The sequence below is a fragment of the Lepidothrix coronata genome, unplaced genomic scaffold, assembly GCF_001604755.1.
Source record: "Lepidothrix coronata isolate B3197 unplaced genomic scaffold, Lepidothrix_coronata-1.0 Scaffold17, whole genome shotgun sequence".
Taxonomy (NCBI): domain Eukaryota; kingdom Metazoa; phylum Chordata; class Aves; order Passeriformes; family Pipridae; genus Lepidothrix; species Lepidothrix coronata.
This window is the reverse complement of record NW_016690197.1, coordinates 9110242-9128061: the sequence shown is the minus strand read 5'-3', so window position 1 is coordinate 9128061 and position 17820 is coordinate 9110242. Positions and strand designations below refer to the sequence as shown.

The 17820-nt window shown below is 40.2% G+C and overlaps 1 protein-coding gene across 6 annotated transcripts in view; it reads right to left on the bottom strand.

The window, feature by feature from the left end:
* GBF1 (golgi brefeldin A resistant guanine nucleotide exchange factor 1) overlaps positions 1–17820 on the bottom strand; it is a 106656-nt gene that overhangs the window by 34985 nt on the left and 53851 nt on the right. For 3 of the 6 annotated variants that reach the window (XM_017806958.1, XM_017806959.1, XM_017806960.1), the window contains 6 exons: positions 9700–9831; positions 4530–4648; positions 3799–3907; positions 3377–3437; positions 1658–1712; positions 182–256 (listed from right to left, as the gene is read on the bottom strand). In XM_017806958.1, coding sequence (XP_017662447.1) covers positions 182–256; positions 1658–1712; positions 3377–3437; positions 3799–3907; positions 4530–4648; positions 9700–9831 — 551 coding nt within the window. The remainder of the gene's footprint in view (positions 1–181; positions 257–1657; positions 1713–3376; positions 3438–3798; positions 3908–4529; positions 4649–9699; positions 9832–17820) is intronic. The other 3 variants (XM_017806963.1, XM_017806961.1, XM_017806962.1) reach the window with 1 other exon arrangement.

Below are 17820 nucleotides of genomic sequence, written 5' to 3'. Positions count from 1 at the left end.
ACTGCAAAGCAACCATGGCATGCACTGTCCCCAAAAGCCATGCTGTGTCAAATGAGTGGAGGAAGATTCGCTGCACACAACGTCACTATCTCTCAAGTGGTGTTTACAAGAGAAGGAAGAGGGGAATAAGGTAAGAAGGGAGAAGGGAGAGAGAGACCTTCAGGTTCTTAAAGAGCAATACCCTCTCTAATTGGTTCAGAGCTTTGGCCTGTTCCCCACTACTTAGCTCCAGTTTGTTGAGGAGACATGGAGAAATCTGTGAAAGATAGGCAAATGCATGGTTTAAACAAAGCAAAATAAACCCAACGAGAAGAATAACCTGGCAGAGTGCAAGGCTGCAGGGTAAACTCCTGGCATGCACAGCGAAGAGACAGTACAAGGAACTGCACAGAACACAACAGAGCATCACTTAACCGAGCTGGGAGCAGCCATCACTCGGTAAGGGTAGCGTAGCCTTCCTAAATTCAGTCACCTTCACTTTTCACCTGTGCACAGACCATGACAAAGTCTAATACCTGCAGTACATTAGCCTGATCTCTTTTAGCTTTCCTTAGGCCAGCCTATCATCATCACAAATCCTGTGACTGTTCTCCCACAGCAAGGGAAAACAAGCAGTCATTAGGTACATACAAGAATTAAAGCCCCAGGCTAGTTTCAGATTCCTACAGCCAAGCATTCAATCTCTCAAAACACTGCTATACTGGCTCTAAAATGTACATTTACCTATGTTGCCCCTTTTCTCAACTCATTAAAATAAAAACAGAGTGGAAGTTATAAAAAGTATATTCAGCATTAAGTTCAGACAGTTATTTCTTCTCTAGCAATCTTCTCATCCTGTTGCTTTCAACAGTAGAATCCTTTACATTTATTGACATTCTTCATATGGAGGATAAAGAATACAGAAGTAGATATGGAGGTTCCTCAAGAGGACCTCCCTCCATCTAAGAAATTATTACATTAATAATCATATAAGGTCATGGTATTCATGGTATTTGAAATACTGAATCCAGCTGTTAAAACCCTCACTGTATTGAGTAAGATTGTGGCATTATAACCTCAGAAAATTGTGCATTTAGGAAAAGGAAGATAAAAAAAGAGTCTACTTCGATTTGTCTGCTAATAGATGGCATTGACCATGTGAACTAAGGTTTTCACTACACAGTGTACTGAAATCCACCAAAGCTTTTTCTGCAATAGCCCAATTTCATAATGCTTTCGTGCTGTTTCACCAGCCTCCAAAAGTTCCTTTCTACACACAAGGAACTGGACAAATATATCCCGAGAGCTCAGTATTAGACCTGCAGTGAATGAAGAATGAAGAGAAAGAAGCTGGAGAGAGAGCAGAAGACAGCAAATAACTAGACAATGTCACCATCAGGTCCCATAATTTGCTGGGGTTTTCTAGCCCAGAGCAGCTGATGGCTGTTCCCAGAATCCAGACTGTCTCACTTAGGCAGCAATATCATTAACAAGATTTGCTACTGGGCTTAATCCCACAGAATTAATGAAGCTATGTCCATTTATGCGGTTAAACATGCTCTTTCAGTGAACTAGGGACTTGCAGGAACAAAGAAATACAAGTGTGAAAACAAACAATATAGAGAGGAGCGCAAGCCCAAGACATGAGCAGAACAGTCAACACAGTGCTGAGTCTTACCTTCTTCATGTTCGTTCCCATGTAGCTTTTAGGCTCTTCCTTAAACTGAGGCAACCTGAAATGTAAAGAACAAGCCAAAATACATAAGCTTACTTGGGTTAACAAGAAGGGGAAAGAAACAGGCTGGTCTTTCCAGCAGATACTGCAGATACTAGAAAAACAAAATCAGGTTTTCTCCACAAAAAGAGATGCTCCTAGTTTGTTTTCCTGACAAAATCTGCTGAGGGTAAAAAACCCACACAAGTATGAGAGGTGCTTTGCATGCTATTACTACTAATGGCAGTTTTTCTATATTGATTTTCATGTCATGTAAGTACAGTTTATTTTCCTTTAGGGTGTTTTCAGCAGTGGACTAATTACATTTGTTCAAAACAAGTTTCTCTGATGCTGCTGAAAACAACTGCTGAGCCAGTGTCATCCACAGCAGGACTCTTGCAGTGTACATGTTATTACTAGTCATGGAAATTGTTTTCTTTGAGTTTGTAGAAACCCCAGTAGTTGTCTTCTGTTCTGCATCATATAAACACAATTGTGGCGCACAGTGGGTATAAGTTTAAGCTGAATGCTTTGACATAAGCAGTTCCCATCTCAGAATGATGCAGACTGCCCTCAAATGTTCTACCAAGTGACAACTCATACAGCTCTACAACTCCACACACTCTGCTCTCCCTTCTGTTCCTTTACTACAGTTCTATCTTTACTTGCTAAGGGGGAAAAAAGCCTTAGAGCACAGCTTTGGCTGTTTCTTTTTCTGGAAAGCAAGATGACCAAACCACCCCTGCAGTTGCCGCCTCTGCCTTGCTTCTCTACCCCTGTCCACAGGCACAGATGGTGGCGGTGTCTCTAAGACTTATCAAGAAGGATAGAGGAGAGGATACACAGTAAGTAATGAATAAGCACCAAGTAAAATTCACATATGTATTTTGAGAAAAAGTAATGTGGTCTCTCCTCTGTGAAGAGATTGATTCTGACTCTGTCCCACATTCATCCAGTGCACTGCATGCTGCAGGGTGCCCAGAGGAGAAAAAAACCTGAGCTCCCACTGGAATCAAGTGTGACAATGGAAAAAAAACATGATACGACTCTTTTCAGAAGCTGCCAGTTTTACTACAATCCTTTTCTCCTAGAAGTATTTCTGTATCTGCACATTTCCTTTTTACAATACCCAGAGAAAGTCTATGATTATTTCACTATTTAGAGAAACAGCTTTGAAGCTAAATAACTTAATTGAGTTCAAAAGAAGTAATCTTAATGACCTGAAGGGGGCTGAAAAGGGCAGAACATTTGTCCAGGACACATGACTTCAAGAGTTTAAAATTCTCTTTGACATGTGAGGTCAAAGCTCTCATCTTGAAATCAACATGTGGCTATTCAACACTATTTCTATTCTGAAGAGAGCTATATTTTTTAGAGCACTTTTTTTCAGTGAAGTTTGCATTCTCTGTCCTCAAACTGGTTCTCTATCCTAAAGCTCTTCATTACTTGGCTGTCCATCTCTCCTCAAAGGACACCTCAAACCAGGCAACCTTCTCTACCTCTGTCTCCCTGCAGTCTGACAGGGTCACCCAAGAGAAAAGTGCCAAATCCTTCATCCCCTTCCACCTCTAAATAATGACCATTTTGGATGATTTTTCTGAGGGCCCTTAAGTGGAAGTGTGGAATCCTTCTGTCCTTAGAGGGCCATCTTGGCAATGCTGAGGCAAACACAAGCAGGTTTACCTTGTGAAGAGCAGCTGCACCATGTCGACCAGAGTGTGCTCTGCAGATTTTCTCAATAACTCTGCGAAGACAAAAACAAATAACACAGGTGTCATTACTCAGTGTGATATTATCAAGAGGCTTCTTCAAGCAGACTCCCCTCCGAGTCTTGTTTACAGAGATTACGGCAAATTTATTAAAACCAGCTCCAACACCGCATTGCTGCAAATGGTCACGGCATCACACGGTGGCGCCACACAGCTGGGGAAAAGAGCAGCCCAAAGTTGCACGGTGAGCGCCTTACAAATTTTCCATGAAGTTGTAGAAAGACACAATAATATAAGGCTCAGCAGCTTTCCATGGATGCATCTTCTACAACAGAACTAGTTAATGCTGAGGAAAACCTGATCATTTCTTAGGTGCAGAAGCGTGAGCAAACCTACCGCTGAGTCTCATTTCGAAGCATATGCGGAAACAGGACTGCATGATCTCACACACGGATTCATTGGTGAGGTGGGCTCCCACTGGAGTGAGCAACAAGGTCCTTAACACCTGCAAAGAACAGCACCCGTATGTACCACAGTGCAATGACACTCGCATGCATTTCCAAGAGAAGGTTGGTTTCCTCGAGAAAGACTGCCGTGAGCAGAAAACCTAAGGGTTCTCCAGGACTCATTTCAAACTGAATGCTGTGCACAAGAAGCCCATTAGGAGACAAGAATGATCTCCTGACCCACTTCTAAAAGAGGCCTGATATGCTGCATGCTACCCAATATTTAAATTGAGGAACTAGGTATCTGCTCAAAAGTACACAGACAAAAGAGGTATACAGTTCATAGGTTTGTCTCTACAAAGATCTTTTCTCAAAAATAAATTTCAGAGCTCCATATGCTTAATTTACTCCCCACTAGCACAGACCATGCACAAGGTAGGATTATCAACACTACCACATTATCAAGCCTCTAATTTTAAAATCATTTAATTTAAGCTTTTAATTATTTTCATTTGGAAAAGCTTTTACCACAGGTATATGAGCCATCTGTTTAAAAATAAAGTCTGTCACTAAGCTCCTACAGAGTCAAAACACTGCTCCCTCCTCTTCATCTCCATGTAACAGGATATGTTCCACAACAGGCAGCAACCATTATGGTAATTACCATTTCTCTCCACTTACCTGTAGGATTTTCATCAAGACAACCTCATCGCTCGCATGATCTGTGCCCACAAATCGGGCATGAGTGACAGCATCTGCCATGTTCTCCATACCCTCTGCTGTGCCCTCATGGCTGGGATCTGAATAACAGAATAAAAATATGTGTCAGGAAACAGCCACCTACAGCCTACCACCTCTGTGGGGAGACATCTACACGGAGATACTGTGTGGCCTTCTGCTTCCTTAATTTGTGTGACTTGCAGGGAGTTGACCCTACAAGAGCAAAACTCATGTCCCAGTAGCAGAAAGGTTTTATAACTGGGAGCTTTCAGAAACACTTTATTAAGTTTTTCTATATTTGTAAAAAAATGTAACCTAACAGAGAAAATAATTAGAATTCAGTTGTTACTGGTTCTGTATGTTATTAGATATTAACTTCTAAGATTGTGTCCTGTTCCCTAATCTATACCACAATCAGCTGTTAAACACATTCAGTTCCTCCTTGGGGATAAAGAAAAAAAAAGCGCTTAAACATAGGGAACCTAAAATTTACTCTCATGATGAGAAAATGCCAAACAGGTTCCACTAGATTGAGAAGGGAAAATTGTTTCTTGTTCTACATCCCTCCCAAGGAATAAAAGCTGGGAAGGAATGGACCAGTAGCTTTCCCCAGAGAAAACAGCAGACAGACAGAATCACAGTTGAGGTATCAGAGTTGCAGGCCTCCCACTTCAATCACTCATCAAGGCTCCTTCTCTCTGTTTCAGTCTTTTGTAGCTACAAACAATGGTGCAGTTGAGAGAATATTTAGGATGAGATTGTTGTTAGTAACTGTATCTTGTGCTACATTACAGTGGCTTCAGAAAAGCTGCCTCTGGCTTTGATTTCATTCGCACTTAAAAATATGGCACTGGGCAAGAATCTTGATACCCTCTTACCTAAACAGTCATTAGACAAGAAAGGAGACAACCTAAACACGGTTAATACCTCATTAATTGGCAATGGGGCCTCTTGAACTCCAGCAAGAATAAAGCTGACAAAGGAATCAAGCAAGACCTTGTATGCTTTGCAGAGAAGCTTTGCAGACTCCCTCTTTGACTCCGTTAACATTCACACCTAGGAAGGGCTAAGCCCTAGTTATTAAAGAAAGCTGCCTTTATTGTGGTCAAAACAGAGCAGCCTCCACCATGCTGTGGGGATTCTGAGGGGCTGCAGAATAAGGAACTTCTAACAGCGCATAAAACTAAATTGTCATCAGTGTACTTCAGAATCCCATAAATCTGCATAGGAACAGCACTTCACCATCTATTACACATTCCTATTAAGAGCAGAGCTTATCTACTTTTGACATAGTTCACACACACATCTTGCATGGTTGAGAGTGAATTCCTCTCCTGGTTTGCTAGGCAAACCTCACTGATCTATCAAGGAGTCTGTTCTAAGACCAGCTGGTCTTTTTTTACCTGGTTCAGCAGCATGACCCAACAGGATACCAAACTGATATAGGGAAGCATTTGGTAAGAGGCCTGGTTGTCAAAGGCAGTTCTCTGTGTACCTTCAATAATGGCTTATAATCCTGTTAGAAGCTACCACTTTTCTACCAGAGGCAGTAAAATCGGTCAGATGTTGGTGTCTCATGCACTCTTATTCATAAAAGGAAATAACAGCTTAAACCACCGATGGTGATGTAGGACCATTCTGAATCGTCTTAATTAAATTAGGCAAAGACCAGCGGTGTTACAATGCCAGCACCTACGTTAGCATTACTGGTAACCAATCTCAGCAACTACAGTGGAAAGCAGCCAAGTGGGAATCAAGAGGAAAAAGCCACTTGCTGCAGAAAAGGCTCCCACAGACAGAACGCACAGATTCACTTCACTGTCACCTCTTCTAGTAGGTGTGAGTTGCTCGAAGCTTAGGGATACATTTAGTTGTAGTTATGGATAAATAGTATGTGTGAAAAGGAAATGCAAGCAAGTTGCACATATGCTTCTTTAACAGATCTATGAGTACTGCTTCACTGTTCTAGCCCCTACCTTCAACACCTCTCTCTCAACACACATCACGCCTGACTACTTCAGCTCTGGCTCCCTGCAACAGCACTGCAAATTCAGGTCAATTTATAAAGCCTCTTGAGTTCAATTAAAAGCACAGATACTTCTACTTGCAGAAACAAGATACAGAAAAAAATCAACCCGTTTCTTTGTTCCCTTGTGAGAAAACAGTACAGAAAGATATGTCGATGTCTGCTCAGAATCACTAACAAAAAGAAGTTTGTATGAGCAAAACACCAGTTTCAAAATTGCCACCTACAATGCAAAGATCTAGAGACCCCATCTAGATATACACATTTTATATGGGGTGCAGTCTTACAACAGGTGGGCAAAAGAACAAGCAGAAATCAGAAAATCCAGGCTCCAGGAAAGCCAGAAGGCTGTTCAGTATTACCTTTAATGGAACTAAAATAAATCACCAAGGAGACAGAGAAGGTAGACAGGAGAACAAGCTTTAAACTCCCTAAACAGCAAGTCATCTCACTGGAAGCTGAGCAACAACTACTTACTTACAGACACACAGTTTTCAGGAACATCCAGGAAAGCTAACTTAAGAAATAGAGCCAGAAGTTGCTGTGGACACACTGTGACAATAAAAAGAGCACACACCTTTTCTGAGGAAAATACAGAAAACCCCAGTTCTGAAATTTAGCCCCTAGTCTTCCAATAGCTAAAGTTTGAACTCATCAAATAGGCTGACAGCTCACTAGCTACTGCAAAACTGCTGAGTAAGGAAATAACTAATCTGAGGGATAAAAATCAATGGGAGTTTAGTATTGTCACACAGTTTTCTAGTACTTTAAAAGTTACTATGTAATTTATCTACTAAAACTCCTGTAAAAGCAGTACTTAGAGCAGAGGATAATCACTGTAAGGGTAACTATTCCTACTAAAACGGTGGATATCAAGTCGTTTTATCTAATTGAGCTGGGATTGCACAGTATACTATTACTGAATTTGCAATTCAGACTACTAGAGATCAGAAGTCTCAAAGCCTACTCAAGAATTATTCTTTTCTAACTGGTTTTAAAATATACCCTTCAGCAATATTGGTCTAAAAAGGAGACAGATAACTACCTGCTGACGTGTGACAGAACAAGAAAAACAATGAGACTGCACAAGGATTAGCAATTAAATACTTTGGAAATGGGAAAAGAAAGCCATTTTAAACATAGATATTTATCAGAGGAGTTTGGCCCTTTCACTGCAGCCTGGTTTTTGACCCAGCATGTACAGCAAAAGCCAACCACTCACAAAACAGACAGAGCTAATGTCACTTTTTTAAAAAGTGCTGTTTTCACCTGTCAGTTACACAGCCCCAAAATGCACCACAAGTATCTGCCACACTGCAATTTCCCCACCGTGGTTGTGCCAGCATCCTTCTCTCTTTCTTGTCCCATATAGTTTGAAACAGATTTGTATATTAAAAACAGTTTTAAGCTTTTACTATCTTTAGGCAAACAGTCTTTAGACTACCTTTAGTCTCATATTACAAAAAAGAAATTATAAGACCAAAAAGCTTTAATTTAACAACACAACCCTAGCCAGATGTTCAGTCAGCACCACTAATCCCAGCCTCACTGGTATCTGGAGCAGCACAAAGGACAAGGTTGCTCTGAATGTCACCTGAAGCAACAACGAAGGTCTCAGATTACAGGTTCTGTTCCACAAAAAAGCCAGGCAGAGAGGCTTTTCCACTGTCTGCTACAAAGACACACAGTCACCAACAGTTACAGGGATGCACCCTCGCTGGAGTGACCCAATTAATATTCTAAAAAACAAGTAGCTAGAGAAAGGTTACAAATTCTTAACCACATTTTTTCCTGTTTCTGCCTCAAATCAAGTATTTATAGATGGTTGCCTGTGCAGACATTTGCCTGGACAGCTGATACAAGCCTGATGTTCTGATCCCATATAGAGCATAAAAGCCTAGACGAAGAGTCCATCCCTCCTTCTAATGCTGAAAAGTCATATATTTTGCATTGTTGCTTAATCCTTCAGAGGCACATGTTTTACAGGCTTATTTGTGAAGATTTCTTCATTGTCCTAGGAAGTTACGTCATATTGCATCATTCTAGTTATATTTTTGCCACTTAATTATATCAAATGCTGTCCAAAAATTGATGTCTAAATACACTATATTTTCAATCAACTCTTAACATCTTTTTCCTGAAAGTCTCCATTTTTGCTCATTTTAATTCTGTGTCTTTCCCACAAAAGTGGTTTGCATGTACATAAACCCCTTTCTTTCTCTAACTTCCTAACTTGAAATAATGAAATATTTAAAACAACAGTACCAAAAATTCCATGGTGTTCACTTACAATGTGAGGGAGAAAAAGAACTGAGAAATCTGAACTTGGGGGGAAAGAATACTGGTAAAATGATTTTCTTCAAATGAGACTATGTATAAACAAACATAGATAAATTTTGTAATTCACACAGGTATGATCAGAAAGTACTGACAGAACTTACAGAGAAAAATCGAGCACCACTAACAACAGGATGACACACTGATGGCAGACAGAAAGCCAGCTAATGAGTTACAAGCCAGCTGAGCCATGGGAACTGACCACATGCACATTATTAGCTTTTCACAGATACAAAGGAGAATGTGCAGATTTGAAAGTGGCAGCAGCAAAACTGTCTCTGCCATGACAACTCTGGCAAGTGAAGAGTACTGGCACACCACTGGATAAGGTCTGGGACCAGGCAAAAAACCATCCTCACTCTAGAGCAGAAATATTAGTCCACAAAACTAAATAAATCCTACTGTGTTTCTGTATGTTACAACATTGTAATCCAAGCTGGTATTGTCCCCTCCCTGCGCCTCTTGCTCGGATGGCATTAAAAAGCAGCTGTGCCCAGCACAGTCCTGCAGCAAGCCATAAGCACACACAGCAGTCAGGGCAGACTAGAAGCTTTGGCTCCATCTCCAGACATTCTGTAGCAACATGAAAGATCAGCCAGTTTGATATTAAGAAACTGCAGATGCCTATTTCCCCAGTGTAAATGACAATTTTCCTATTCCCCCGATCTCCACGCTAAGACTGCAAGCATGTATCCTGGCCAAAGACACAGCTCACAGAGATACATTTGGCTGGCATTTTGGTAAATCCCAGGAAGTCACATAACATACCTATTAGTGCATATGAGAGGAACTTATTCACAGAGGTGAGAGCCAATCCAGTTATGGGACCTGTAGTGTCTTCAGAACGGATGACTTCCAGAAAAGGTCGAAGAAAGACATTGGGTTCAATTTCAGATAGCTCTGTAAAATAAAAAGAATTTTAAAGAGACATTAAATTAGACTTCATTCATTAGGATTAATTTTCTCTTTAAGAATCTACAGCAAGTTTCATCTCAGAGGAAAAAGGCCTGCTCTAGCTTACTTTTAGAAGGCTGGTGGGAAGGTCAGTGCTGCTTTTAAATATATACACACACAAACGCACATATATGTATATGTATATATATATATATTTTAAAAGCAATGGCTTGTGAAGTTCAGTTTCTTATGATCTTCAAAACAGCCTTCTGAAGCCTTCTAAAGTCTGATTGTATGAACACTGTAAATGCTACAGAGGCCACTGCTGCCTAAATTCATGTTTTAATTCATTGGGAGACACAGTTGCATTTTCCTATTACTCCTTAACTGTGTGATCCCATGAACTATCTCTGCCCCATCTCCTGCCATTTCTGTAACATCCTACTACAGATACAGCCTCATGCTCATTACATGCAAAGTACAAATGAACAACCACCAGGTTGGTTGAAACTCTTGCAGCTCTTTGCTTGAATACAAATTGCATTTCTGCAACACCAAATGTTTGCTTGGCAAAGACAGGAAAACTCCACAAGAGAAACTAATTTAAAAACTCTTCTGTCTTATTCTCAGAATACTCAGAATATTCTCGGAAATATATAAGCCTCTCAACCAAAGAAGTAAAAGGGGCACTCTTCTCTACTTGCTGCTTTGGACAAGAAGGATCCCCTCTAAAACTGCAGTACAAAAAGGCAAATGCACTGAGCTGTTGAGCTGGAGAAAAAACAACTAACAAGCTTCCTAAACTTTCCAAGACGATCAAGGGACACTTTGGGAATGAAAAAGAAATACAAAAGAGAAGAACCATAACTAGGAAAATTGATCAAAAAACAAACAAATCAAAAAACCAAACCAAGCCAAAATCCAAACCCAACCAAATAAAACACAAGGAATCAAGATAAGAGGAGCCCTGGGGGGGGGGATTTAGGAGAAAAAGCATTAAAAAGCAGGTGAAAGGAACCACAACACAGCCAGCACACAAGCATAGAAGAATGTATTAAAAGTAACCTGGATAATTCTGAGACCAGAAATATGTAAGTACAACACTTGGCTCAACTTGCTGAAACCTACCTTTTATTCCTAGTAAAAGTTAACAAGTCTAATGGCTAATAATGTGACAGGATCACTTGCATTTATACCATCGATAATCAAATATTGCACTTATCTGTCATAGGAGCTTCTTTGAGGCAGAGAAAAAAAAGACCGTACTTCCTGAATCCTTAGAAAAGCTGTTGCTTTTCCATCTACTAACATAATTCAATTATTTTACTGAGGAAAAGAAAAAAACCCTTATTCTAAGATAAGAGAAATTCCATTTTATCATATTGAAAAGCCTTAAGCATCAAAATAAAGAGCCTATCAGAAAGCGTGTTAATGTAAGTGTGACTATTGTAAGGAAGCAAAGGAGGAAGAACAATGCAGAGGTTTTTGTTTTAAATAGTTAAGAGCACAGAGAAGTACATCAAAGTGCTGTTAACTAAAGCAAAACTGCAATTAAAAAAAGGGATGCAATCTCTTACCTTTCAGCCATCAGTTCAAATAAGGCCAACACCACTAACTTGTGAGAGGTTAAAAGGAACCTGATGATTCAATCTTTCTGGCTTAAGAACAACTCCCCCAATTTGTCAGATAATATCCTGGTGTGACATTACAATTGTGTCACCTCTCAATAGCTCATGGACATGCAGAGGATCGTAAGACACGCTTTCATCGATGTTTATTTAAGTGTGCTTTATAGAACACTTGTCTGGTTACAACCCCTTGGACAACATTAAATATAGTAAGACTACTAGAGATCAAAACTCAAATTCTTCTTCCCCAAAACTGATCCTTTCTATAGAACAGACCACAATCCTGTCAATTCCTCCAGCCTCCTTCAAACCAGTGAGTCCAAGGATGAAAAAGCTGCACTTTGATTAGAAAGAAAAAAATAGGACTTCAGCAGATGTACATCGGTGCATGTGTAGAACGAGGCAATGAAGACAAACTTGCCAGCAGAGGATGTATAGGGTACCACACTAGCCATTAACACATTTTTGGGGACAAGAAATAGATATTTTCTTTATAAGAGCAGGGTGAGTTTGAGGTTTTTACTTTCAATAAAGTTGTGAATCTTGATGTGGTTAAAGATTCGATTCCCCTGTAGTCTCACTGAAATTCCCAACTTACGTGAAAATCACAAAATGGCTTGTCATAATTAGGATTTAATTTAGGCACATACCATTAATTATGCAGCAACTCTGGCCAGCTTCCCTGATATTCAGAGATTCCAGCTTTTATGGTAACACAGCATTTTACATTAAGCTCACTGAAATGGACTGTGTGTGCTGTAAAACTATTTAGAGTGGAGAGTTGGTGCTGTGTTATTGGAAAAAAAAATATACCAGACAAGAAGAGAGCATTTTTAGTGCAGGACTTACTCACTAAAGGACTACTGCCTGAAAGATCTAAATTTCAGTGAAACACCAATGACACTGCTAATTGCTTGCATCTGAAGAATATTCACTTGATTACTACAATGAGCTCTTCTTACCAGAGGCATTTGCAGGCATTGAGGACCTACAGGAGTCACCAGATCCCTTTTCAAAGCAGAACTTAATCTTGGTAGTGGTGCTTCCTTCAATGGGAAGTTTGGGAGCACAGAAAACCACTCATACTGTAGCTACTCTTGCTGTTACCTCTCATTGGCTGAAAAAGGTTCAGCTCTGAAAGTGGCACTAAAGCTACCTAGAAGTTTTTAACCAAGTAACAGTTTTGCAAAGAAGCCAGTAAATCAAAGATAAATCCTTTTCTTTTAACTCAATCCTGTTGAGCTAGCTCAGTGAAGTTAGTTCAGTAGCTCTTTCCCCAAAAGGCTTTCTTAGCTTTGTACATGGAACATGGCAGTGCCCAGGACCAACCTGCCAGCCCTTTTGGATCAATAACTACAACTGCAAGGTGCACTCCATGCTAGCTTTTCTACCACAGCTCAAGTTTAATCTAGAGCACAGAACCAATTAGCACTCTTTTCACAATACTTTGGTAAGGGGGAACCACAGCCTTTAGAGGGAATTGTTCTGCCCAGCAGTTAAACTTCATGAAGGAGATATTACAGGAAGTCTTGCCATCACCTAACAGTTTGAGCAATGCCATCTCTCCTGAAAATATCTAAGAACCTCAGTAACAGCAGTAAAATCAATTCTTACTTTAATAATTCCTTTGACAAAACAAAGGCTATATAAGATAAATATTAAATGTTTGGAGGGACAACTCCAATGTTGTTTTATAACAACATTAAAAAAAAAAAGCAGCTCTGAATTTTCAACTCTGATTCTTGCTCTGCCAGATTCAAGTTCAGGCATTACAAGTGAGGAAAGCATAACCAGTGAGAGAATTGAGAATTGTCAATAGAGAGGTTTCTCCAAGTATGTTTTCTTTTCTAGCAAGAGACATTTCTCAGCATTTGAACTGGAAAATATGGGATGGTTCTCTGCTTAGGTAACCACTTTCAACTTTGAGGAAAAAACCCAACCAAACAAAAAACCCACCTGAAAACCCACAACCCTGCAAGAATGATTTCAACCAAGGTTATTACAAGAGTTAAAACTGAACAAGTGTCCACAAGGAGAACAAAATTTCACAAGGGGCTCCTATACAAGCTGCCTCCTTTGCAATCTACTCAAATTAAAACATGATTCAGTCTTACATGCAGAGCCTGGTCTGTTTTGGGGACCAGCTGGAAAGCGCTTCCCATTTTCACACAGGTCCCTTCAACGAAATTTCAGGGAAGCAGAGACCAGCATCAGCATCACACCCAGAAATCCTCAGCTAGCCCAAAGCAGAGTATGGAGATTAAGAAGAAGGGAAAGAGTATCTTAAGTAGCATATCAGAAAGCCAGCTCTTCAGGCTGGCTATTTTAATGAGGACAGAATTTCTTTGAGACCACAGTGCTTTCTCATTCGTCCTATGGATTATTTGCACTTAGACACACATGTCTATAAAGATATTTAAACAACTAATTCATGTTTGAGCACCTAACTCCCATTTCAGCAATCCCATCCAGCCGTTCTGGCACTTCAGCAAACAAGCTGCATCAGACCTCCGGCGTCCCCTTTCTCCTGAAGAACAGGAGCAGGTCCCCTCGGAAGAGTTTTCTTATTGTTAGCACACTGTTGGCACATTCCTGATCTAAAAAGCTCACATAAGCTGCTTTCTCTGGCAGTTCAACTCTTCACTCCTGAATGACTCTTATCAGGATCGGCTATGCGTTCCGAATCAGAGTAAATGAACAAGAAAAAATTGTTTATGACAAGTTATTTCAACATCATTTGTCCCGAGGACAGGCAACTGCAACCCAAACCACATGACCTGGACTCCTCTTATGCAGCAGCTGTTGGCCTTTGACGCCCAGCCTTCAGAAAGGCTGTCTCAGTTGTATCCCACGCACCTCTCCAATGCAGACGAGCTCAGACAAGAGCAATGCTTCAAGCATGTGCTATTACATTCTCTGCTTACATATTGAACTGCAAAATGAACAGGCATTCTCTTTTCTTAAGGTGAGAAAAAGACAAAAATAACACTGTAACGGAGCAGAAATCCAGCTCTTCAGGACTTCTGCCTTGGGGTTCAATGAATTTATGTCACAGAAAACTGAGGTACCAGAAAGTGCTTCCTGGCTCATCCTCAAACCCACTTTCTGCAAACACTGTCATTCTGGCCTACATGATATGCACTTGAACTCTCTGTTCACCTAACACCAAAACATTTTGTCTTTTCACTTGAGGGAGAGAAGCCCCTGCAGTCTGTCTCAGCAAGTCAGAGTGAATAAGTTACAAGTAAAAAGGACAAAACTGTACTTGCCTTTTAAAACCAACTAAAAGTACTGAGTGGCCATACTGCAGAGCTCTGCAGAGCTTGAATTTGCTTTACATAGAGTAAGCTAGGTAACAGGCACAGAACAGTACATGCATACTGGTACTAGGTGCAAAACTACAATTACAGCAGCTCTATGGCCAAGAATGGAGGAGGAGCATGTTTTTCGCAACTCTGAAAAGAATTCTCTGGACTGACTGGAGCACATGCCACCCTGCTCCTGCAATGGAAGACACACTCTGGCTACTTCTAGCTAGCAAGTTTAGTCTGACATTTAACTCCAGTTCAATAACAGCCAATCAATGTTGGTTAACAAGTGTGAAAAAGCTAAACTAGATGATCCTGAGCTTATGTTCTCCTCTGCACAGTCCTGGTACAGTGTTTCAAGTGAAAAGAATCCTTTAAGGTGTCTCCCCTACAAGGGGTTTTTATTATTGTTTCGGTCTTGTTTTTCTTACAAGTTCTAGACCAGCCCTTGCAGCACAGTGCAATATGTAGCACATTGGTAGAGATTTTCTGATCTGAAAGGAGAACAGATGGCCGTAGATATAGTCTGACCCAGCAGCTAATGTGATGAGAGCAAGCTCAAGTTCTACTTCCTGAAAATAATTATGGCAATGTCCACTAAACTTATAAACAAGAGGTCACCAAAAAGTAACCACCAGACATTCGATCCAGGTTCCCCAAAATATCATTGTCTTCTCCCAACCTAAGCTCTTAATAGATGAAGAGAACAGGATTCTGCCAGCTAGGGAGAAGCTGAGGAGCCCAAAGCTTACATCTGAGTTTCCAGAACACATAAATACTGTAGACTATTTGACAAAGATGCAGAGATTGCACAACACAGCATACATACCAAGGGGATGTGTAGAAGCAACCTTTGTGTATCTCTGAAATCAGTACTTCACTATAATAAGCAATATCAAAAGCTTTATGTATGATAGAAGTAAATGTAAGCTGAAAAATCAAGGCTATTCAGGCCAATGAAGGAGAAGGGTGAATTAACTACAATCCTTTTCAGTATGTCTGTAAAATATACTCTTCAAAGCTAATGCCCTCTGAATTAAACTGGTCATTCAGGGGCCCAGGCCCACCATATCAAGAGGGAAACAGTGCCATTCACAGCCTCACATGAATGCAAGGCTAGAATTACAAATGCAGTTTGACAAGGGGAACCCAGAGCTGTCAAGCCTGTTCTGTTTGCCTAATTTCATTACAATGGCACAAATGCTTTCATTTGTCACACTCCAGCTTCATGTGTTTATCTCCCTTTCATTAAACATGACTTTAACAAATGATTGTTCCATAGTGCCAAGATCTCAAGCACTCCTCAGAACTGAGATTTTTATTTTGGGGAAGGATGACAGAATGCATACTGAGCATTTGACTCTTCACATCTTCTGGTCAGGGCAGCATAAACTCAACCAAAATACCATCTCCTATAGGAATTATTTACATCTACTAGTGAAGCAGAAGCACTGACAGTGGCACCAGTGTCAGCCACTAGTTATTAGGGGTTTCATCTAATGCCATGCTTCAAATTCAACTCTTCTGACTGACCATTAAAAACCCCTGGGCATTTTTTCATAAGCAGGTAACCTAGAGTATCTTCAGCCAAAACTACACTGTAAACTCCAGTTACATCTCCACTGTTACTTTAAGGGCTTTTCATCCAGTTGTAATATTCTGTTCTAGCATGATATTATGAGAAGTAGAAGATACTCACTTCAATCACAAGGAAAGCAAATGCCATCAATGGGAAGTATAGAGCTACACAAGGGGCAAGCTTTCATGGTTTCTATTCAGATGGGCTTAAAACTACAGACACAACTACTTGCTTCACCTTGAATTTTTAACGCCAGCCATGCAGACTGCTGAGTGTTGGGATACGAGGTTATTTCAGAAGTTGAAGTTGTTTAATTCTGCCCTTAATTCTTAGCACTGAGGAGACAGCAGAGATGGGTATAATCACGTCTTGACAAACTTTTTTCTGAGCTATGGTTTATATGTATTGGTCAGAGGTTGTATTCAAAAGACTGCTTCAAAAAAGGAATAGGTCTTAAAGCAAACTGATGGGTAATTTAGTATAGCAAGGTTGAAGGTCATCAGGAGATGATCTTGCTACAAATCCTAGAGTATTTCCTCCCATCCTGTGACCTGAACACCTCTGAAAGGACATAACTAATTCAGATGAAAGGCAACAAATCAATTAACTGTACATAGTAAAAGCCCACTGTTTCCCAATTGGTCTCTTATGAGTGTTTTGTGCCAGTATGAAGAGTAATAAGTGTAATTTCAATGTTAATCCATCTTTGTTTTTGTGAAACTTTTCCTCCTACATCATAGTAGAGGATGAGCACTAGAGCACCACTTCATTATGCTAGCACATTCCACAGTATGACTATACACATACAACAGAAATAAGCAAATTCAGAACTACTTAAATAATTTTATTATCTCCCTTACAGGGAAGGTGACCACTCTCAGGGAAAGGAGATGGGGGAATACACCTGACCTGAGCCTCTGACAGGTTCTGAAATATAGAACTACTTTTGTGGCTTTTACAGACAGACACAGCTCTAAACTGCTCATGCCAATTGTAATGGCACTTAATGCTACTCCAGAAAACTGAACTTCCTGATGGTCTACAAAAACTGATTGGAGATCTTATTCCTTTCCAAAGGGTTTTTTTTTTTCCTGTGTAAGTTGCTTAACATGAAGCTCTGAACAGCTTTCAGGGGAGAAAAATCAACCTTCTCATACACCCTCAGTGAGCTAAATCTCAACAAGCTTCTCTGGTAACTGGAAGATTAACATCTACTCTTAAAATAAAAAATGAAAAATCAAACAAAACTATCCCATTAACAACGGGGTGAGTTAAATGCAGGCAAGCTTCATCTTTTGTCTCGGTTCAGAACCAGATGAAATAGTTTCAAAAGATTTCTTGCAGAAAATCACAATGCACATGACAACAGCCAGTTCTTGTGATGAACCTGCACCAGCTCTGAGCTTCAGAACCCACAGGCACTCCTCCAAGCCAATGACATTAAACTCTAAATGAAATTACTAAACCAGAATAAACCAAA